Source organism: Leptinotarsa decemlineata, unplaced genomic scaffold (assembly GCF_025532065.1).
Source record: "Leptinotarsa decemlineata unplaced genomic scaffold, Ldec_3_MD MMD2_tig00003736_RagTag_RagTag, whole genome shotgun sequence".
NCBI classification, from domain to species: Eukaryota; Metazoa; Arthropoda; class Insecta; order Coleoptera; family Chrysomelidae; genus Leptinotarsa; species Leptinotarsa decemlineata.
The window spans coordinates 6,167,836-6,192,980 of record NW_027412593.1 but is presented as its reverse complement, the minus strand read 5'-3'; the positions used below and the strand labels follow the sequence as shown (position 1 = coordinate 6,192,980).

The 25,145-nt window shown below is 36.3% G+C and overlaps 2 protein-coding genes across 2 annotated transcripts in view; one reads left to right on the top strand and one right to left on the bottom strand.

Annotated features, from left to right (window-relative positions):
* The window catches only part of Ns4 (Nucleostemin 4), a 62,832-nt gene extending 41,707 nt beyond the window's left edge, over positions 1–21,125 (top strand). Inside the window, exons 5-7 of the mRNA XM_074178360.1 lie at positions 14,583–15,092; positions 16,637–16,861; positions 20,815–21,125. Of these exons, the coding sequence (XP_074034461.1) occupies positions 14,583–15,092; positions 16,637–16,861; positions 20,815–21,074 (995 nt within the window). The 3' untranslated portion in view covers positions 21,075–21,125. The remainder of the gene's footprint in view (positions 1–14,582; positions 15,093–16,636; positions 16,862–20,814) is intronic.
* The window catches only part of LOC111502612 (uncharacterized), a 39,251-nt gene continuing 34,078 nt past the window's right edge, over positions 19,973–25,145 (bottom strand). Inside the window, exon 9 of the mRNA XM_023156723.2 lies at positions 19,973–21,454. Within this exon, the coding sequence (XP_023012491.1) occupies positions 21,138–21,454 (317 nt within the window). The 3' untranslated portion in view covers positions 19,973–21,137. The remainder of the gene's footprint in view (positions 21,455–25,145) is intronic.

Sequence of the window (25,145 nt, the reverse complement as noted above, 5' to 3'; positions counted from 1 at the left end):
TATTTTCGTTAATAATGATTTGTTCTCAACGTACAGCACATCAAATGAAATGGAAACGAATGCAGAATTCATCGACAGAGAAAAAACAAAGATGGCGCAACATATCAGAAGTGCACTAACCTGCTTCTTTGTTAATAAAAGTCGCATCGTCACGTGCAGCATATCAAAGAAAAAACAAAAGAGGCAACCAAAAGGGCACTGAACCATATTTTCGTTAATAATAGTCTGATCGTCGCATTTGACATGATTCACTCACTCAAAACTGAAATGTTTAGAAGATACCAAAGGAGATCTTACGGTGACTATAAGTTCTGGTATGCTTTGTTAGGTATCGAATGATGCGTGCAATTTCAATTCCAGCGACATGATTATTCCAAGATATATTGGTGCAGAAAGTGGAACCCCAAAAAAATAGGAGATATAGTACAACAAGTCAGTGAAGAGCGGAAAAATGTTTGAATTGACAATATTCATTGTTTATCATTTCGAATCCGTTGAATACAAGGGGTCTGGAAATAGAAAAAAACAATGTTTTAACGCTTTGTAGACGTGTTTGATGCTCTATGACCAACACTTGTTATCCATATTCTCATTATTATCCCGATTGTATGACCACCAAACATTCAATATTATCGGGATTGAAGGGAGCTGATAGGTTAGGTGGAGTACCAAGGAGGCCGATAGGTTAGGTGGAGTACCAAGGGGGCCGCTGGATGGAACGAGTATCGTAGTGATTTAAGCGTCCGCCCCTCGGCCCCCTTGGTACTCCACCTAATCTATCGGCCTCCTTGGTACGCCACCTAACCTATCAGCTCCCTTCAATCCCGATAATATTGAATGTTTGGTGGTCATACAATCGGGATAATAATGAAAATATGGATAACGGGTGTTGGTCATAGAGCATCAAACACGTCTACAAAGCGTTAAAACATTGTTTTTTTCTATTTCCAGACCCCTTGTATTCAACGGATTCGAAATGATAAACAATGAATATTGTCAATTCAAACATTTTTCTGCAGAAAAAAGCCGCTCTTCACTGACTTGTTGTACTATATCTCCTATTTTTTTGGGGTTCCACCTTCTGCACCAATATATATTGGAATAATCATGTCGCTGGAATTGAAATTGCACGCATCATTCGATACCTAACAAAGCATACCAGAACTTATAGTCACCGTAAGATCTCCTTTGGTATCTTCTAAACATTTCAGTTTTGAGTGAGTGAATCATGTCAAATGCGACGATCAGACTATTATTAACGAAAATATGGTTCAGTGCCCTTTTGGTTGCCTCTTTTGTTTTTTCTTTGATATGCTGCACGTGACGATGCGACTTTTATTAACAAAGAAGCAGGTTAGTGCACTTCTGATATGTTGCGCCATCTTCGTTTTTTCCCTGTCGATGAATTCTGCATTCGTTTCCATTTCATTCGATGTGCTGTACGTTGAGAACAAATCATCATTAACGAAAATACGGCTCATTGCCCTTCTGACATGTTACGTTGTCTTTGTTTTTTTTTTCTCTGCCGATGAATTCTGCATTTTTTTTTCTCTTTCAGTCAATGTATTGCACGTTGAGATTCAATTGTCATTAACGGAGATGTGGCTTCTTTCCTTCCTGACATGTTGCATCATCTTTGTTTTTTCTTTGTCGATAACATTCTGCATTCGTTTCTCTTCCATTTGATGTGCTGCACGTTAAGATCCAAATATCATGAGTGAAATTGTGACTTAATGTCTTTCTGACATGTTGCGCCATCTTTGTATTCTCTCGTCAATGAATTCTGGATTTTTTGTCCTTTCATTTGACGTGCTGTAAGCGAAGATTCGATTATTATCAGCGAATATACAACTTAGTGCCCTTCTGACAGTTGCTTTTTTTTTTCTAATAACTCATTCATTTCCACAAATCCTCACACATTTTCTACCACGCCACCACCTCCTACGCTGACTACGTCACTTTCAAAGTTTTAATATTTTATCATTATTATTATTATTTTTCAACCCACATTCCCCAGTTCAATATCATCTAACACAATTATTAGACCGATATTTGATTCCTCCATTCTGATTGGCTGACCGACACCACTCTGTACCACAAGTTGAGTTTTAATGTTTTATCACTATTATTATTATTATTCGACCCACATTCTTCAGTTCAATTTCATCCAAAACCATCATTCTACTGATATTTGATTTCTCCAGTCTGATTGGCTTACGACACCACTCTGTACCAGAAGTTAGGCTGATTGTTCCTCAAGGTTCGGTTCAGGAGTCTGAAAAATCGCAAAACGAACCTTCATACGACAAAGCGTGGACTTTAGTCATCTCCTGATGATGCTTACTTGGTAAGCGAAACGCATTAAGTGTTAAATGACTGTCATATTGAAATAGGGAAAAAAACGACAATAACGGCGAAACGATAACGAATAAATGCACGTAAACTGTTCGAAAATGCACGCAAAACTGTTGAATACTTCACTTTCCCCAATTTCGAACGTTAACTCTACAATACTACTCAGCATTATTTCTGCCAAAATTCGATAGAGAAGGGTTTGGGGGGGGGGTTCCAAACGACGTATTTCAAATATTAATTCACTCTGTATGTATGCGCTTATATTTCGTAGAATTTTAATACGATTTTCACCACACTATGGCAAAATTTCCAACATGTGTGGGCTATTATTTCTGCAAACTGAAACTCACCCTTCAAATGTAACTGAAAAAATGAATCGCAAACGTGTTATGATTTCGATATATTTTGAGGTAACAATATTTAATATCGAACGAATAGTCATAAAGAAAATTATTTGCATTGTATTCCGAAAGCTTTGGACACCGAATGAATTTCTTAATACCTGTTGATGATCTTGACCTTCCCTAATATTTATAAACATTCATATTATGTTGAAGTTGTAACTTTGCCCCGGTCACCGTACTACGACAAAATGCTTGATGTGCATTCATGCAACTGTATTTGAAGATAGTTTTATATTCCTATATATATTATAATCGTATCAATTTTGATGACTATGAACTTGGAATAATGAAAGATGGAATTGTGAATATTGTGTATTTTTGTTTCAGAATATCGAAGTTGAGGTTAAAATATCTTTCAATTCATGTATTCACTTGAATGGATTTGAATTATTTTATGACGATTTTTCATATTTGTCTGTATCGTTACTTTGTTATGTTTATATGTACAAGAACTCAGAACTCCGAACAATGGAAACTCAGGTTATCTACACATAATAGACTCGTCCGGTATCTATATCAAAGGATGCTATTTTGAATGGGAATTTCGAAAAAACTACAATACGAAATGAATTTCCAAATATCACACTTGAAATTTAATGACAAATGTCAATCATCTATAATAATATCCTGAATAAAATTCAAGATATAAAATGCCACTTTTCGTTATATCGACCCAACGAATCAGAATTTAAAATGACAGACAAACTTATTTCCTTTATTTCTAAAATGTTCTGTTTTTGTCAACTTAGTATCTTTTAATATGATGTTTCTTCATCTCTATAAAATCTGGTATATAATTTTTTGTTATTGCATATTTTTGACAACTTTCCCTGTATAAGATAAGTTTTCATTTTCAAAAAAAGATGTGTGTGATATGTATTTTATTTATTTTGGTAGTATATTATAAAGCCATTTATATAAAATATCAACGTTATTGAGACTGCAGCTGAACAAATTTCCTTCGAAATGACCCATAGAGAACGGCGTGTTTTTCTTGAATTTTGGAACACACCACGATGAATCTTCAAAGTCTTCCAAATTCATTACGGTTGTGTATATATTGAATAGACGCAGTTTGTCCAACAAATCACTGAATAACCACAAATTCTAGCCTCATAATGTGCAACTATAGACTGAAAAAAATGGAAACTGCTGAGATTTGAAACTCGTTCTGGAAAGGTTGCTATGACGATTTTGAATGTTGTTGTTGAGATGACTCTGACTGATACTGCACACGTTGATGTATTATTCTGAAATAAATTCGATTTTTCAATAAAAAAATACACTGAAATAAATTCGATTTTTCAATAAAAACATCACTAAAAAAATTTTTTTGGCAACAGAGAGGGTAATGTCTTTCATGAAGTAATTGCTACACTTATAATGAAAATAAAAAATCAAGTGTCATTCAAAATAAAGAATTTAAAACACATATTCTGCACGTACTAAGTGAAGGAAAAATATTGTATGAAAACACTACTTTATGCGGATCATATCTGTGAGTGAGAATTTTTGACCCGAATGAAAAATATTGTATACACCCAAAAACTCTTTGCCTATAAAACAAAGAAAAAATTGGAAACAGTACTAACCTTAATTTTGTACAATCTCAAATGAAACGACAAGATTCGGTTTCCCAATGTCCATTAACCCTTTGAACACAATAGCGTATTTTCCTGATGAAAATTCTTGTAAGTGAGGACGATACGCCTCCGTCACTCGGTGGGGCAGAAATGATACTTTATCTCCCAAATCTAACAAGACCGCCTCACCAAATTTTCCTTTCACGATTTTGGCAGTGAATATCCTCTGCGGCATCTCCACAGGCAAATCTGCTACTTTGATACTTGGCTTTCTCTTCACGATCGAACTTGCATTCAATTTTTGTGAATCCATCTGTGAAAAATAAAAAATGAAAGCTTTATGTTTTGATTCACAATATATGCGAATACTATCTCAAACAAACCACGACATGTGAAACATTCGACTGAAATCATCCAACATATATACATATATCGAGAAAAATTTTGGAAATCAAAGGATTCAACAATTCTCAACAACTTTCAATTTAATTACATTTGAATAAATTCATCTGCGGAAAAAGTCAAACCTAAAACACTTACTTTCAAATAGAATCGGTGCACTTGTCACTGGTATCACTTTCAACGGATGCAACTAACTCATTTCCCCATGCATGACGTATTTATAGTAAAATAAGTGATGACATATTTTAAAATGAAACAAAGAGCCTTTGTTTCGTCGCTTTAAAAACTGCGTATCTCCGGATGTAGATTCGACATTGACAGTGATCAATGTCACCTTGGGTTTGAATATAAAAATTAGTGATGACATATTCTGAAATGAAACAAAAGAAAATCAAAGAGTCTTTGTTAGATGCATATTCAGCGTTGACAATGATCCATGTCACCTTGGATTTGAATAGCGCAACAAACACATGAATTCTGCTTTTTTTCCCCCATTTCATTTGAAGTGCTACATGTGATGATGCGACTATTATTAGTGAAGATACAACTTTGTGCCCTCTTGGCATCGTCTCCGTTTTTTTTTCTCTGTTGATGAAGTCTGCATTCGTTTCCCTTTCATTTGATGTGCTGCACGTTGAGATCCAACTATCATTAACAAAGATGTTGCTTAGTGTCACTCTGACATACTGCGCCATATTTGTTTTTTCTCCGTCGATGAATTTTGCATTTCTTTCCCTTTCATTTGACGTGCTGTACGTGACGATTCGACAATCATTAACGAAAATGTGGCTTTGTGCCCTTCTGACATGTTGCGTCAGATTTGCTTCTTCTCTGTCGATGAATTCTGCATTCGTTTCCCTTTCTTTTGATGTGCTGCACGTTGAGATTCAGTTATCATTAATAAAGAAGTGGGTTAATGCCCTTCTGACATGTTGACCATTCTGCAATTTTTTTTCTTTCATTTGACATGATGTACGTAACGATCCGAAGTTTTTTCAATGATTCTTTTTGCAATTCTTCCTATGCTGTTTCACATTAGGCGCTCGATATTATATTTTTCATAGTCTACACATTAAATCATTTGAAATGAGTACCCACACCGACCTGTTGCGACTAGTATAGCAAAAATAGGTTATGAAGTCCTTTTGGCTTCGTAAAATGATCAACTATGTTTTTTGACATCTAAACGAATCCATTGATGTCAAAATCATCGGAATCGGACGACCGGAAGTAAAAACCGGAAGTGACCTGTTTTTGACGGATTCGAAACCTTCTCACCCTAAGGAATCCAAAAATACCATATGTTTCAGTATACGATGATTATTTCATTTTTTTGTCAACAAATTATGTGTTTTGAATCAAACTTTTGCAATTACATTACACTCGTAGTTGTTCATAACCCAACAACTTTTAATTTCAAATATGTTCAATGATTTTCTTCAAATGTGCAATTTTTTCTATGCTATTTCACATTAGATGCTCGATATTATACTTTTCATAATCTACAAATGACATCATTTGAAATGAGTACCCACATCGGTCTGTTGCTGCTAGTATAATGAAAATAGGTCATAAGGCCCTTTTGGCTTCGACAAATGATTAATTATGTTTCATGACATCTAAACGAATCCATTGATGTTGAAATCATCGAAATCGGAGGACCGGAAGTGAAAACCGGAAGTGGTCGTTTTTTAATGAATTCGAATCCTTCTCACCCTAAGGAATCCAAATATATCATATGTTTCAGTATCCAATGATTTTTTTCATTTTCTTTGTCAATAAATTCTGCGTTTTGAATCAAGCTTCTGCAATTGGAATAAACTTATAGTTGTTCATAACCCAACATTTTTTAATTACAAGTTTGTTGAATTTGCAATTCTTCCTATGTTATTTCACATAAGGCGTTGGATATTATATTCATTACGCCATATTTGTTTTTTCTCTGTCGATGAATTCTCCATCTCTTATCCTTTCATTTGACGTGCTGTATGCGACGATCTGATCATTATTAGTGAATATACAACTCAGTGCCCTTCTGACAGTTGCGCTATTATTCTTTATAATAACTCATTCATTATCACACACGCCACCACCTATCACGCTGACTACGTCACTTTCAAGCTTTTAATGTTTTATCACTATTATTATTATTATTCGACCCTCATTCTCCAGTTCAATTTCATCTAGCACAATCAATCGAGCGATATTTGATTTCTCCATTCTGATTGGCTGACCGACACTACTCTGTAACAGAAGTTAGGTTGGTTGTTCCACAAGGTTCCGTTCAAGAGTCTGAAAATTCGCAAAATGAATCTTCATATGACAAAGCATGGACTTTAGTAATTTCCCAATGATGCTAACTTGGTTAGCGAAACGCGTTAAATGATAAATGACTGTCATATTGAGACACGAAAAACCGTTACGACAATAACGATGAAACGATAACGAATGAACGCACGGAAAACGGTCGAAAACGTACGAAAAACGATCGAAACGCACGAAAAACGATCGTAAACGCACGAAAAACGATCGTAAACGCACGAAAAACGATCGTAAATGCACGAAAAACGATCGAAAACGCACGGATAACCATGTTTTTTGAAATGTCATTGTCGAATACTTCGCTCCCCCATTGCCCTCACGTTGAGTTCACAAAGCTTAACCTCCCGACACTTTTGGATCTCCTCTTTCTCCTGATGATGCTAACTTGGTTAACAAAGATACGAGACTTCCGACATGTTGGAACGCTAGACTTCTGTTGAATCGACATGTTTTTTTCTTAAATGATGTATTTTGAAACGCCCTGTATACACATTAATATCATTTTTCAAATCGACATGTTTTTTTCCTTAAATGATATATTTTGACGCACCCTGTACACTTCGACGTCATATTTGTTTTTCAATGATGTATTTTGAGATACCTTGTACACATTGAGGGATCGCATGTTGAAAACTTACAGCCTCGTGGAAATGTTATGTTTTTTCTTAAATGATGTATTTTGACGCACCCTGTACACTTCGACGCCATGTTTGTTTTCAATGATGTATTTTGAGATACTTTGTAACATTGAGGGATCACACTTTGAAACGATACAGCCTCATTAATCTGTAATGTTTTTTCTTAAATCTGATTCATTACTATCAATATATCACTTTCGCGCTTCCAATTTTCGTCGAGTAGTTCACGATTAATTCCAAAACCGGCAACGCTACATTGCCCCATAAACGATGATTTATTGTACAACTGGCAACGCCGAACCTGCCATGCTGGCATGTATTGACATTTGACAGATGCAGTCTTATGAGTCTAGTGTTTACAGTGTCCTTCTTCAACCAATAGATAGTTCAGCTAGTGACTCATAGATGACTCTGTGTGTTCTATAACTTAATTTTCAAACCGGCAACGCTACATTACTCCATAAACATTGATTTATTGTACAACTGGCAACACCTGCTTGCACCAGCAACCGGTAAAACCTCGATCTCCATCTCTCTTCGCATCGATTACGTCACACGCGCCTCTCGCTCTTACACACACATACACATCTCTACATGACATATTAATTATTTCCCAAATATAAGTATATTTTCCTATCTTCAATATGATAATGACGATTACATTCTACGGAAATCAAAAATAAAAATGCTGTCAAGTATAATGAATGAGTCAATTTGGGTCCCGACAAAACTAACGCTATAAATACCCAACATTCGCAGTCAACTTCAATATCTTACGATGGTGTAGAGGCTAAGGACAATGTCTACGGCGCGGACGATCCAGGTTCGAATCTCATAACTATAAACTTTTTTTAATTAAAATCACGTGACTGAAGGGGGCCGAGGGAGCTGATAGGTTAGGTGGAATTCCAAGGGGGCCGATAGGTTAGGTGGAGTACCAAGGGGGCCGAGGGGCGGAGTTCCACGCTTAAATCGCTACTATACTCGTTCCATCCTGCGTCGATTTCGATGACGCTGATAGGTTACCCCCACTCCCATTTGCGCCAGAAGTCTCTTTGTTACACTACTCACTGTTCGTCCATTTCCTCTGTCATACGGAGTGTACGCAGTTCAGTTAGCCAAGCCAACAACTTGCCTAAAGAGTTGGAGAAGTTAATTGACATTTCCTCCAAAGACATACCATCAACTCACTGATCTAAATCGAGGGAGTTTGTCAAGAGTTACCAGGAAATCTTCGATATTGGAGAAGGAAAAGGCGGCAGAACGAATGTGGTTCAGCATAGAATCGACACTGGGAATGCCCGACCAATCCGGCAATCGGCTAGAAGACTCCTTCTTGCCAAGAGAGAAGAGGCAGACAAGATAGTCAGCGATATGGGAAAAAAAGGAGTCATCGAACCTTCTGACAGCCCCTGGTCTTCCCCAGTCGTGTTAGTGAAGAAGAAGGACGGCTCGACAAGGTTCTGCCTAGATTATCGCCAACTAAATCACGTGACAAAGAAAGACAGCTACCCTCTTCCAAGAATCGACGACACCCTAGACACGCTAGCCGGCTCTACAATTTTCTCGACCTTGGATTTGAAGAGTGGATATTGGCAAGTTGAATTGGCCCCAGAAGATCGAGAAAAGACAGCTTTCACCATCGGCTCAGGATTGTGGCAGTTCACGGTTATGCCATTCGGGCTTTGTAATGCTCCAGCGACCTTCGAGAGATTGATGGAGACGGTTCTCTAAGGTCTCTCATGGAAGACGTGTCTAGTGTATCTCGACGATATAATCGTGGTCGGAAAATCGTTCGACGATCATTTGAAAAATCTTGAGGAGGTGTTCATGCGTTTGGGGAGTTCTGGATTAAAACTGAGTCCCAAGAAATGCCATCTGTTCCAGAAAGAATTCCGTTATCTTGGCCACGTTGTCTCTGGGGAAGGAGTGGCGGTAGACGAACAAAAAATCAAAGCAGTTAAGGACTGGCCCATTCCAAAAGACATACATCAGCTTCGGATTATGCACCTACTACCGCCGATATGTGCTGGGGTTTGCCAACATCGCCAAACCATTGACTCGCCTCACAGAAGGGCAGATCCAGTTCCAGTGGTCTGAGGAATGCCAAGACTCATTCAAAAAGCTGAAAAGAGCTTTGATCAACGCTCCCGTTTTGAGCTATCCCTTACCTGACGGAAAGTTCATTTTGGATACGGACGCCAGCAACGTGGGACTTGGAGCAGTTCTTTCTCAAATCCAGGATGGACAGGAGAAAGTTATTGGCTACTTCAGCAAAACGCTCATTAAACCAGAGCGTAATTACTGTGTCACCAGGCGAGAGCAGTTGGCCGTAGTCAAAGGAGTAGAGCATTTCTACAAATACGTGTATGGAAGACGATTTCTGTTGAGAACGGACCATGCAGCTCTCAAATGGCTTCTGCAGTTCAAAAATCCCGAGGGCCAAGTAGCGCGCTGGATTGAGAGATTACAAGAATTTGATTTCGATATAGAACATCGAGCTGGGACTAGCCATAAAAACGCAGATGCCCTATCACGGAGACCTTGCCCCGATGACTGCTCACATTTTCGACGAGCAGAAGAGAAGGAAGCAGCTATTTGTAGAACTACAGCTGTAGACGACAACTGGGAGGATGATGAGATCAAGGAAGACCAAGAGAAAGACCCAGATCTTGGTTTAATCATCGGATGGAAGAAAAGTAATCAAAGACCATCGTGGCAGGAGGTAGCAGGTTATTCGCCAGTGATCAAGTCCTACTGGGCACAATGGAACTCCCTTACTTTGGAAAACGGGGTTCTGAAGCGGGTGTTGGAATCTGAAGACGGTGCAGAAGAAAGGCACCAGACAGTGGTACCCAGGAGCAGACGACGGGAGGTGCTCAAAGAAATCCATGAGTAACGAAGACCCTCCAGAAAGTAAGACAACGGTTTTACTGGGTTAATTGTCAAGTCGACGTCAAGGACTGGTGCAGAAAGTGTGCTGTATGCGCTGCCAGTAACGGACCTAGGATACGACCGAAAGCTCCAATGCGCCAGTATAACGTGGGTAGTCCTTTCGAGAGAATCGCCATCGATATCGCCGGCCCGTTTCCAGAGTCCCACCATGGGAACAAATACATCCTGGTAGCCATGGACTACTTCAGCAAGTGGGCAGAAGCCTATGCCCTGCCCAACCAGGAAGCCTTTACCGTCGCTGACGTCCTGGTAAAGGAATGGATATGTCGATTCGGTGTCCCATTGGAGCTGCATTTGGACCAGGGCAGAAATTTTGAGTCCAACCTGTTCCAAGAAATATGTAAACTGTTGGACATTCGAAAGACCAGAACCACAGCCTTACATCCACAGTCCGACGGAATGGTGGAACGAATGAATAGGACTATAAACCGCCACTTGTCCAAGGTAGTCTCTGACCATCAAAGAGACTGGGACCAATACCTCCACCTGTTCCTGCTGGCTTATCGTTCGGCAGTGCACGAGTCAACCGGCCAAACCCTTGCCAGTATTATAATGGGACGAGAGCTGAGGCTTCCTTGCGACCTAAAATTTGGAATGCCTCCAGAACAAGACACTGCGGGGGAAGACTATGTCAGCAAGCTTCGGCAGAGAATGGACGACATTCATGAACGAGTCCGTCTGAACATCCGGAGTGCCAGCGATAGGATGAAGGAGGCCTATGACATCAAGGCGAATGCTGGAGGATTCGAAATCGGCGACCTAGTTTGGCTGTACAATCCTAAGCGCCGCCGTGGTTTATCACCGAAGTTGCGGAACTCGTGGGAAGGTCCGTACAAAATCATGAAAAAGATTAATGACCTCGTCTACCGAATCCATAAGCCACCTCGAGGAAAGCCTAGGGTCGTCCATTTCAATAGACTGGCTCCTTATGCTGGAAATCACGACCAAGTTCGCGCCCTCAGACCACCAGAGGATGAAATGACGTTCCAGCAATTCATGTCTTTATACTCGAACGGACAGAAGGTCGTACATGGGGTAACTCGAGAAGAGCCACGAGACCTTTTCAAGGTTCCAGTTGATTACGCCCTAGCTCATTGCGTAGCAGAGGATCTCCAAATGTCCAAGGGCATCGCTGTGGTACAAGAAATTCGGCCAGCTTCAAACATCACGAGAACAGAATCCAGAAGTCGGAGGAGTCCTACAGTTGAAGAAGGGTCAGAGAAACATCTTCTACTTGGTGACCAAAAAGCATTATCGAAACAAACCGTCCTATGAAGATGTCTGGAGGAGTCTTACTAGACTGAAGGAGACGATGCTCGACCAGAATCTCGTGGAGTTGGCGATCCCGAAATTAGCCTCTGGGCTCGATAGGCTGGACTGGAGAATTGTGAGAAGCATGTTGGAAACGATCTTCAGATCCAGCGGCATCCAGATTTTGGTGTGTGGTAACCATCTTCCACGACCGAGCATAAAGACTGTGGAGTGTTACTTCCATCGAACTTCACAGTGCAAGTATGGAGAGTTCTGCAGGTATCGACACAAGCCGGCCCTGACCGACGCATGACGCATCACGAAATACCGCGAAAACTCCGGATAAGTCCCGAAATCCGCAGTGGTCCGGAACGTTCGTTGACGATATAAAAACGTCGCTCGTCGTCCCGAAGAGTAGTCTGTACCAAGAAAGCGAATCGAGCGGTTAACAAACGGTGAAGATAAATTAAGCGTTAGTTACTGAGTGGTGTAAATAAATTAGTTGTGATAGTGAAGTATTGTTAAAATAAAATTGATTAAGACAGTTAATTCCTAATTCGTTACAATACCTATTCCACAGTGAGCATCTGAATTTGGTGATTTCAGAGTCACTTTCAGCAGGAATCACACCTATTCGATTTATGTCTTCGAAACTGCGGAGGATCTCGACTCCTGAACTTGACCCATCCCCTATATTATCCAAAAAATCATTAATTTTTTGCTGGGCTTCACAATGATTTCCGATTTCCTGATTTATTATTTCGACTTTGTTTTCCACCAAACGAAAAATACCCTCGTCGAAACGATCCTGACCGATGATAAATTCTTGCCCATTGTTTCCTTCCTCAACGTGATTCGTGGTCCTCGCCTGATTGATACCATCATATCCCACCAAGGGATTTGTATGCTGATCAGCAGATTTCGGAATTCGCTGACTGTCCTCAGTGTCATTGTGAAAAATGATCGGGTTCGCGCAGTCTATCATATCAATCTCCTGTTCCATGAATGTTTGATACGTATATGCTGCCGTTACTTCAAAGGGAACTTTCTCAGATTGTTCAACCGCAATAACGCCATTTTGATCATACTGAAAATGACAGTTATTCAGTTCTCCAACGAATTGTTGAACTTCTGCATTTATTAGGTCTTGTGTATTGCTAATTGCTAATGACGCCAAAGCGTCTTCTTGTGAAGAAAACTCCGGAATTCGCTGACTGTCCTCAGTTTCATTCTGAAAAAAGATCGTGTTCGCGTACACTTCAATTTCCTCCTTATCCATAAACGTTTGATACATATATGCTAAGGGATTTTTTTCAGAATGCTGTTCTGACTGTTCAACTGCCATAACGCCATTTCGATCATACTGAAAATGACAGTCATTCAGTTCTCCAACGAATTGTTGAACTTCTGCATTCATTTGGTCTTGTACCAAACCGTCTTCTTGTGAATGATTACTGAACTGATGTTGCTGGTATCCCTCCATTTCTTAGCAGAAAATATCGTTGTGATGAAAAAGTTTAATTAATAATCTGAAATATGATAAAACCAGAAAATTATCTTTACTTGGCAATCACTCGATTAACACGTATATCAACAAGTATACTAATGCTCAGTACTCTAATTTCCAGACTCTTTTATAGTACCTCTATAATCGGCCGTCCAGAAAGTACCTGCAGGATGGTATCTTTACTTGGCAATCACTCGATTAACACACTTCATAACGAATCACTATCGGCATTCTTGACATCAACAGATCCAAAGTCCTCAGATGCGATTGTTACTCAAGTCAGTTTTTTTTCACCTATTTAATGTGTCTGTTCGTCATTAATAGCGATATAAAATGTATCAAACTGATTTATCATGTATTTACTTTACATCATCTTACGTGAAATGCGTTATGGTTCAATGAATATTCAGATCATACTATTATTGTATTGATGTAGAGGGACTACATCATCTTACGCTAGATGGGTTATAGTTAAATCAATCAAATTATGCATACATGAAATATCAAACGTAGTGAATCACTATGATAGGCATTCTTGACATCGACGGATCCCAAGTCCACAAATGGAATTGTTACTCAAATCTGTTTTTTTTTTCACCTGTTTCAATGTGTCTGTTCGTCAGTATTAGCGGAGTAACCTTTCTCAAACTCAATCATTATAATATGGATCACTAAATATTTGAATAAATCAAATAATGCATCTTTTCATAACGAATCAGTATCGGCATTTTTGACATCAACAGATCCAAAGTCCTCAGACGCGATTGTTACTCAAGTCTGTTTTTTTTCACTTATTTAATGTGTCTGTTCGTCATTAATAGCGAAATAAAATGTATCAAACTGATTTATTATGTATTTACTTCACATCCATCTTACGTGAGATGCGTTATGGTTCTATGAATATTCAGATCATACTATTATTGTATTGATGTAGAGGAACTACATCATTTTACGCTAAATGGGTTCTGGTTCACTGATTATTAAATTGAATAATTATGATCAAATCAGTTAAATATTGTATATATGAAATGTTAAACCTAGTGAATATACAGGATACTCCTTCATATGATCTCTCAATAGTATCATTATAGTCGCTTGGTTTTATGTTTCATCATTCTCAAGTGAATATCTTTCTTAGTGTATAGAAATATTTATACTCTGTTAGGAATGCAAGTAAGAAGGAAAAGAGGAAGAATACGTATGGCTGCAGAAGGGACCCAACAGCTATTTGATATTTGCAAAAAACTAGTAAAAGACGAGGTCGACTTGAGTTCTTGGCAAAGCAAAATTAAAGAAGAACTTGAAGAGGAATACATTGATAATGATGTCGAGAACTTGGAAATTGGAGAAACTGTACAACTCAAAAATGTCGATACCCATTATCAACAGTATGAAAAGTTCAATAAGGGCATTCTGACAATCGGTTGTGTGGGTCAGCCGAATGTGGGAAAATCGTCATTGATGAATGCTGTGATGGGCAGAAAAGTGGTTAGTGTTTCAAAGACACCAGGCCACACCAAACATTTTCAGACGATTTTTCTCACTCCCAACGTTAGATTGTGCGATTGTCCTGGTTTAGTGTTCCCTTCTAAAGTTCCAAGACCACTCCAGGTGCTGATGGGTAGCTATCCAATCGCCCAGCTGAGACAGCCTTATATAACAATTAAATACCTGGGTGAGTTGAATCTTTATTTGGTTACTAAGGTTACGCGAGGTTTACATCAAATTAGACATAATTTAAAATGAAACATTGGTTTTTGACTTCAAAGTCAAGACATTTTCCCAATCACCAGAAATAGACTCAAGCAATTTATTTGCATAATATCTCATTGCATTGCATCGTCTGGAAAGACTTGAAAATATAAAAATACATACAAAGTGCACTTGAAAATACAATATAGTATATGATTTATTATTGAAATTTGAGATTGAAGAAATTCATCAATGTTATAGGGACACATGCTTCATCAATAAAAAAAAACCTTATCACTTTTTTTACTAAATCGAATGGGCAGGGTGAAAACATTTATTGATAACAGCTGTTTTGACACACTGTGTCATCATCTGAACTCCTACTTTTTTAAATTGAATTTACACATATTTGGAGCTGAAACTGTAGAACATTACAGAATTCCTTAAGACCACCTCCCATTATTTTGTACTATTACAGTTATGGAAGATTTCTGAAGGAGTTTTTTGTTCATTCTTTTTGTAGTAGGTAATAAAAAAAGCCGTTGGTATTCATTCATACATTTAGCTGCCAAAATATTCCAAATCGATTCATACATTTTCAATAGTTCTCTTGAAAATTCTCAAAGACTATTGATTTAGTACAGACAGTATTGGACCTGCATTGTCTGAGAAGTGTTAACAGATTTGAAATTTATGAAAAAAAAAATCATAGTTCCAGTCATAAAAGCTGGAATTGAGAATGAAATTCAAAAATTGAAGATGCTAATTTGTAAAGAAAACAAATTATTACGACCTGAAACGAAAATGAATTAATAAATGAAATGTGAAGTGTATGGAAAAGATGAAAATAAAAGAAATAATGCAAAATAATCAAGTAAGGAAGATAAATGATGAAAATTGCAAAAAATTAAGAAAACATTACAAACCAAGCTACTTCATATTTTTCAATTACAGAAAAAATATTTCATATTTTTTGATAGTATTGTTTCTTTGCAATAATTTTTTCACCTTCCACAATCTGAAACAAAATTAAAAACTAATTGACAATTTAGTGATAAATAGAACATTTTTATTTGTATAAAATACTTTGAATTAACGCAGTACCAAGTACAGTAATTTTCCACAATTTGACACCTTTCCAAAATGTCTTGAAACTCTACCGATTAAAGAAAATTTCAAGCACTGGTTGAATATTTTTTCTGATTTCCACTTTCAATAAGTTATCAGTGTTCATCAAGTACTTTATTGACCAGAGTTTTATATATAAACCAATTTTGTTCGAAATATACTCAATATCGAAATGTATGCGCACAGCAAACAGACAGACGACAGAATAAGTTGTTAATAACATTTCCATTTTCTATAAATGCTATTTATTTATTTTTTTCATATTCTTTCATCTTTCGATAATATCATTCACAACCTCCACAAGAAACGAGCATAGGTAATAGATGAATGTTCAGATAATTTTTTTTGGCTTTTTGAATATTCCTCTTTTCAACAGTCCAAGCAAATGTTTTGTTTTAGCCGAAAGGTTGGATTTGGTGTCTATGTTGAGGATTGAACATCCTTATCAAGAAGATACTTGGTCTGCAATGGACATTTGTGACGGCTGGGCAAAAAAAAGAGGTTACCTAACTGCAAAAACGGCACATTTTGATTCTTACAGGGCAGCAAACAGTTTGTTGAGAATGGCTTTAGATGGAAAGATTTGTTTGTGTTTGAGACCACCATCATATACTGAGAATAAAGGTGAGTATTTGAAATAATCGAAGTAAATTATGTAGTCCCAAAGAAAGATTTTTAATGGTGTCACAACTGTTATGCAGTTTTCGATGGCATACTACACCTGGTAGAAATATTAGAATTGGGTAAGGAGTTTTGAAGTGTCTTTAGAAGAAATAAAAATCATCAACTCCCTTGCGTCATTTTCCTCAGCTGTCAAATCACGTCACTGATTAGTTAACAATAAATCTGGCATTTATTTTTGGAGAAAGAAAGAACAGTGACTTTCATTGACGACAAATTACAGAATAGGTTTGACAAAATGGTTAAGGTTTTCACAGTTGTGGCTTTCAATGTCACTATTTTTATTCGGATTTGAAGGCCTATAACTTTTGAAATTTCTTCCTGGCGTTTTGGCGTTTCGCAGGCGCGAGTAGCTAGTTTCTTCAAAGGTTCATACATCTTGAGTTTATCTCCGATAACTGGGTATTCCGACTGCGTAAAGCATGTTTATAGTAATTCAGGTAGTTTGGATGCTAATTACTGTACTTGGATTAGGTAAATTGTCAACAACATTCGTTGATCCTCTTCCACACTGAGGCGTACTTACTTAAAAAATTAAATTTCATTAAAAACAATTCTTGACATCAATTTTATGTACGTCACAACCAAGGCGTGGATTCGAATTCTTGAGATTTGATTGAAAAATTAAGATGTTCTTTAGTAAGCTGAAAGGGCGCCAGCCAATTAATATTCTTATATAAATTGACGTGGAATGGGGAATCAAACAAAAAATAAATGCAGATGTATGAATATATAATTAATCAATAAATATATGAGAAATTGCAAAGAGGTTTGCTACTCTTATAAATATGGCATAAATATTATTGAATTAACAAGTAGCAGGAAACTAAATACATATGAAACGCTGAGATTGGTTTCTAGTGAAACCAACAAATAAGAATACATGATATGAACATCAAAATTTTATAATGAATATAACTCAATACTTTTAATCAATGAGGATTGTTCAATCAACAGCTGTCGATTAAATCACAAATAGGTATACATGAACAATATTTAAGGATCAATAATCATTCGGTAACAATAATGAATAAAACGCATAAACTTCTATACTTCAATAGTCCACTTGACATTGAAAGAGAAGACATGTAGGTACTCACTCTGTCTCAAGAAGTAAGTTTTCACGTACTTATTTATCCGGAAGGGGTGAAATTCCACGAGTCTTCCTGAAATTGCAGACCAGACCGAAATTATTCAAAAAAATTGTCTTCAACCACGCTAGTTAGTGGCGTATCTCGCATCGAATTTCTTATAAAATGGACATCGGCTCTCAAGGTAGACAATACAACGACATAACAGGCAGTTAACGATCAAGATATAGATGAAGCCAAATTTTCCAGATAAAGTTGAATCAATTGAATTTAACGTCAACTTCTTGATCTTTTTCCTTCTTTTAGACCTGAAACGAGAACGTCGTTTCTGCAAATCTACCGAAAAAAACTAGAAATTGTAATTTTTTTAATTATTTACCTTAGATTCTTTTTAGACCTTTGAAGTTGAATAGGTACACCAAGTATGAAACTTATTTTATCGAACAGCACCGACCCTTTGCTCGATGTTCATTCACTGAAGCTTCCTACCGTTGCTTCAATTGTCCTCTGTCTACCTGCACGCCATTTCAATGAACCTTTTTCCTGAAGTACGAAAAATCACTCTCTAGCAGCGCTAGTAGTTCGGTAGGGACAAAACACTGCCTAATCCTCATATAAACATATGGTAAAGTACAGTTAAAAAAGAATGTTCTTAACAGAAGATGTTCCTGGAGCAAAACTAAAATTTGCAACTGTAAAGGATAACAATGTTGTAACATTAAAACGTTGGCTTGCATGCCATAATTTGAAAGTAACTTGAAAAAAAAGTTAATTAATAGACAGGTTAGTATACAGACTGTAGTAAAAGAGTAGACTGTAATAAAAGAAATTTAAAATAATTATGAATTTCAGATTTATTTCCCAGTGAAATATGAATCAAATATAGATGGTTATGAAATAAATGTAATTAAATGTAATAAATGGATATAATTCAATAAACGATTGAGGTTATATCTCATTCTAATAAATGGTAATTAACTATGAAAAATTTAATATTCATTTCATGTTTAGAGCATACATATGAATATTTATTTTTTGCACAGTTAAATCCACTCTGCTCGAAGCATATAATCCATTTCTTACATCTAACCTCATTTATAAATGGTATAAAAAACACGTTTTACTCCGGATATCGATTATCCGACGTAGAATTCGCAAAACAGCAATGCTTTGTTGGCATTATACTAGCACATAATAATTTTTTATATCAGATTTATATTTTTAAATAATAAATTAATATTACGTAAATAACACTTTTTTACATGTAAATAGTTTATGTTTGTCCCTACTACTAGTGCTGCCCCTCGTGACACGTTCGCTGTACTATTCTCAGGAAAAAGGCTCATTGAACTATCGAAATGTATATACAGGTTGTCCCAGCCTCTCATAAATGAACCGTTACAACCCGCCGTCATGATGTTTGTTATTCTTGAACCACAGGTTTGAAAACACGAAACTCATTGCCCCCAACCAGAGATACCATAGTTGACTGGTACGGGATGCAATAGAGATCCTCAAACACATGGATAATTTCAACAGACAAAAAGAAGCTGTGAACATCAACCGAATATGGAATTTCTTCATCAGGGATTCAAAAATAACAAACATGACGGAAGGTAGAAAAGGGTCAACGAATGTTATTGATAATGACCTTATCCATGTACAGTAATTAGCACACCAAACTACCTGAATCAACATAAATATGCTTTACGCAGTCGAGATACCCAGTCATCAGAGATGAACTTCGAAATGTATGAACCTATGAAGAAGCTAGCCACTTGCGCCAGCGAAACTCCAGGAAGAAATTCCAAAAATCGACGGTCTTCAAACCCGAATGAAAATAGTGATACAGAATGGTTTTATCGTCACAACGAAATACTTTCATACAGGTAATATTGTTTTTTGTTTCTTCCTTAAAAAAATAATTAGGTGTGTTGCCAATAAAGTTAACATAATTACCATAAATATTAACAAATTCTCTATATTTCGACGCATATCGTACCACTACTTACAAATAAAAATGACACTGCGGAAATACTTCCAAATTTGAAATATAAATTTTGAGAATTGACAGTCAACAGGCTGTAGTTCCAATTAAATAGAATTCATGACAGAAAAAGCAGTTGAAATCAGTTGGATGAATGGCGATGTATGATGAAACAGTCTGATTGAATTCTGATTAAATCAATGAGTGTATCCATGTAAAAAACGGAGAAGTATCGTTTGTTAACAATTGTGAACTATTCCAATTCTTTTCTCGGAACATTATTCAGTCTTTTAGTAGGTTTATTTATATCGTCCAAGATGTCATCTCATATAAAATGTATCCCAGTTAAATTGACTGAAACTTGACAGAAATGTTCTTCAAAGCTATAAAACAGACATTCTATTAAAAATTCAAAACTTTTTCTTACATTCCCACATAATTGGGTCTGGCAAATGCCTCACAACAACTACTTCTCTAAATTACATTCAGAAATGTGATTTTTTTTTCAAATTTATATTCAAAATATTTATACATCCTTTCAGCACAGATACACACATCTTAGGTTGAGACCGTGTTACCCAACAGTATAGTTGCTTCCCTCTTTCAGAGTTCAGGCATTAAAGAATTTTTCAATTTGGTTTGTTTCAGAACATCAATTGGGATGTTCAAAGAATTCTTTGACGTACTGCAATAATGAAAATATCTCAGGACTTTTAAATGGTTATGAAATATCCTATAGTTCTAGATAAAAATGTTTTAACCAAAATCTTAATTTTATACCATATATTCCTTGTATATAATGAATAAAAAAATTCTAGAGTATTGGATCTCACACCCTGAAGTGAAAACTGTGAAATGGATTCAAGCTCGATCACCAGAAGATGAAGTCACTGAAAAATTTGTCCCTTACGAGAGTGACACATCAGATTGCGAAAATATTGTGGGTGATGATAAAGTAGTAGGACAGGACTCGGACAATGAAGATGAAGAGGACAGTGAATGCAGTGAAGATAGTGGGGATGATGAAGGAAATTTCATCGGGACAAACAAATTCGCACCACTAGGTCCAGATGAGTAATATCAACTACTGAATCATTATGAATTTTCCAATAAATTATTATTCACTGTATATTTCCAAAACTTATTTTTTTAATGGAAGCTTTTTTTTCTTCGCAGTAGCAGCGACATTGAATTCATCAGTTACTAAATTTGCTGCAACGATTTCAGCACTTTGCTTCTTAATATCATCATGAGTCAATACGTGTGAATCCAGAAATACAGTTTCAATTAACGATTCTTCGCTTATAACTGCATCAATATGTAGGGGTCTGCTTCTGTCGTGCATCATCGCTTCGAACATTTTGAAACCTTCTTCCATCGTGGTACCAGAAATTATTTCTTTAGAGTATGCAACTAGTTTTGAGAGTTTTGTTATAAGTTCTGGAATGATCTTGGTACCTGAAATAATGGACATGATTTATTTTGCTAACAAACTATTTTTTTACAAAAAAATTAGATGGGGTCAACTCAAAGTGTCAAAAAATAAGTTACCCGTTAATGACACTTTGAAGGGATCAGTAAAATTATTTGATGATGATACAACAATTATATATGAAAAAGAAAGGTTTTGGCTTTCTACTTCTCCATCTTTATACAAAAAAATGTGGGAAACTTCCAAAGAAAGGAAGGAAGAAATCAATTTCAAAAAATGAACTCTTGTGGAATTGGTCGCGGTAGTAGTGCGCCCGACTCACAACGGAAGGTCGTGGGTTCGATCCCGCTTCTACCAGATATTTTTGTCGAGATAATTCATCTGGTTGAAGCTGGGATGATTCTGCAACCGTGTTAGAAATCACACGTTAAAAGATAAGACCTGGTTAGTCCTTAGTTGACACAAGTTTCTCAACTTCTGAGAGTTGCCGTTCATATGGAGGCGACAGCTGATTAACGGAAAAACAGATTTAAAGAAATGAACTCTAAAAATACACTGTGTCCAAGATAAGAATGAGCAGCATGGGGATATCGAAAACGGTAAGTGATACGGGGTCGATTGAATTAGAGAAAAGTAGCGAATTTATGTGCCCAATAATATGCCATTTAGGAAGTTTTAATATTCCGAGTAGTTTCGAAGATATCCTAGAAAATTTCGTTTTTATTTTCTCCTAGCTTAATTTTTAAAGGAAATGTAAAACGAATAGCACTTTGCCAAGGCCACTTTTTAGGGAGTACACAGTAACGTAAGCAGAATTTTTCTGTGACGTTTTGTCTTTTAGAAAACATCAGAAACTTTATATTATTATATGGGCCGAAACTAAAGTATACTCTGTATACGACTCCATTTTTCATTATGAATACAGCAACCTATCACACAATATGATTTCATAACCATTTCTCGCGCAAAATGAAAAGTGATTACTTAACCTGCTTTACTTCAATTTATTCATTTATTATTTATTTATTTATTATTTATTTATTTATCAGTTTACAAACTCTACAGATCATGGCCCAGTTACAGAGTAGGAAAGGTAAATATCACAAATAGATTTTTACATATAAGAAAATGACAAAAAAGTTATGTAAAAAAAAATCAACAAGAGTTATACAATTACATACAACCTATTTCTAAAACTAGTAAGATTTTGGAAGAAGATATCACAGTCATTTTGTACATTATTATAGGCATTGCACATAGCATTTAATGGGGCATTTTGATAATAAGTTGTTCTTACGGATTCAATATAAAATGTGCGAAACAATCTTGTTTCATTGGCAGGTACATTGAAATTGATTTTTGATAGGAGACAGGGATCATCCACTTCCAATGTATCATCTTATACAAGTATATTAAGAATGCAAATACTCTTCTTTTCTCGAGGGTTTGTATGTTGTACTTTTCAAGTAGCACTACTTTGGAAATATCAAGGTCATATTTACTTGTTTCTTTGAAGTGAAGATATCTCAGGAACTTGTTTTCAACTCTTTCAATGCTATACTTATGACAATTTTAGAGAGTATGCGCTGGAAAAAATGATACATAATGTTCTGTTGTCATAATAATACTGTTTGGAAGAATTTTTGACATATTACCGTTCCTACTTTTACATCTTGTCGCCTACCTAATTTGTGTTAAACATGGAAAACGGCAGCTTTTCGAATACTGAAAAATTTGATATGTTATCATGTTACATTTTGTGCCAAAGAAATTTTGTTAATGATGAACGTGGATACTCTAATAAATATCCAGAGAGGCGACAACCTGATAAATAAATATTCAGGTTTCAAAAACTACACCTCACGATTTGATCTCCACAAACTTTATTCGAAAAATATATCACAACATGTTTCGCTAAGACATTAGCTTTTTCAAGTGATTTATACTTCAAGTTATTCTTACAATAATATTTATATACTACAGGTAACCATAATTGAGACTACTTCCAAAAAATTACCTGAACTTAACGTACCTGTTCAATTATGATCACCTGAAGCATATTACCTCACATCTACAACAACAATAATTTTTTCTCAGTTTTTAAGAAAACAAGTTCAATAATGGTGATCTATTCAAATCAAGTTGGTCATTCATTTAGAATGTTTGAATTTTTAAGTTTATTAATTTTCATTGCTTTCAAATGATTCAGTTTCAAACTTTTATTTTCTATATGCAAAATTTCGAACTCTTCGTTGAAGATATGATTTTCTTCTAGAAGATTTGAATATATTGAATTTGTTTTCTTATTGACATAGCTCGTATGATGTTCCTGGATTGGATTCCTAAATATCCTGCCAGTTTGACCAATATACACCAATATATTTAGGGTTGGGATTCTCGGTACGAATTTAATTCGGCCTTTTCTCTATCAAAACAATTTACCAAAAGAACGGTACGTAAATTTGTTAGTAAATGATTTGGAAGATGCTCCAGATAGTTTGCCTTTGGCAGTTACTCACAGCTGCTGGTTTCAACAAGATGGTGCTCCAGCACATAACGCTAGAATTGTTTGTGATTATTTGAACCGTCGCTTCCCAGGACAGTGGATTGATACTCATAATGATACATTCTGGCCTGCAAGGTCCCTCTACCTAACCCACTAGACTTTTTCCTTTGGAGATATATCAAGAATCAAGTTAACTCTCATAATTGTCAAAATGAAGAAGATTTGCTAAGATTGGTTACTGCATCCTTTAACAGTAATATTGTTCCAAATATGTTAACTCAAGTTTTAAATTCGTCTGTGACACGAGCGTACTTGTGCTTAGAAAATAACGGTGGGTTATTTGAAAATTTGTTATGTTTCTGTTTAGCCCCTTGTTATTACATTACCTACAATTACATTTTATAAACTAAACTTTTGATATTGCGACTCATCTTTGTAGTCAACAATGAAAAAATTCCGGCAAGAGGTAATTTAAAATTCCTTATAAATAAGACTATCTAAAATTGAAGAAAAGCATGTTAAGTAATTATTTCATTTTGCGCGAGAAATGTTTATGGAATCATATTATGTGATACGTTGCTGTATTCACAATGACAAATGGAGTCGTATACAAGGTATACTTTAGTTCCGGCCCATATAAAAATATAAAGCTGATGATGTTTTCTAAAATACAAAACGTCGCAGAAAAATTCTACTTACGTTGTCGTGTACCTAGTCCTTAAAAAGTGGCCATGGAAAAGTGCTATTCGTTTTACATTTCCTTTGAAAATAAAGAAACTGAAACTAAAAACAAAATTCTATAATTTCGGTTTTTCTCGGATATCTCCAAAACTACTCGGAATATTAATAAAACTTTCTAAATGGTATATTATTGGGCACATAAATGCGCTACTTTTTTCTAATTCAATCGACCCCGTATCACTATCACTTACCGTTTCCGATATCCACATGCTGTTCATTTTCATCTTGGACACAGTGTATACCCCTTTCAATACAATTTCAGAGTGCTACAACAATATAAGTTGAAAACATGAAAGAACTGATAAATTGATTAAGGCTTTCGCGGCCAAGATTTTCAGTGATACGATCTTCGTTCGGGTTTGAAGGCTGTCGTGGTTTGGAACTGTATCCTAACGTTTCGCCTGTTTCTTCTTCCGAAGAAGCTAGCCACTCGTGTTGGCGAATCGTTAGGATACAGTTCCAAACCACGA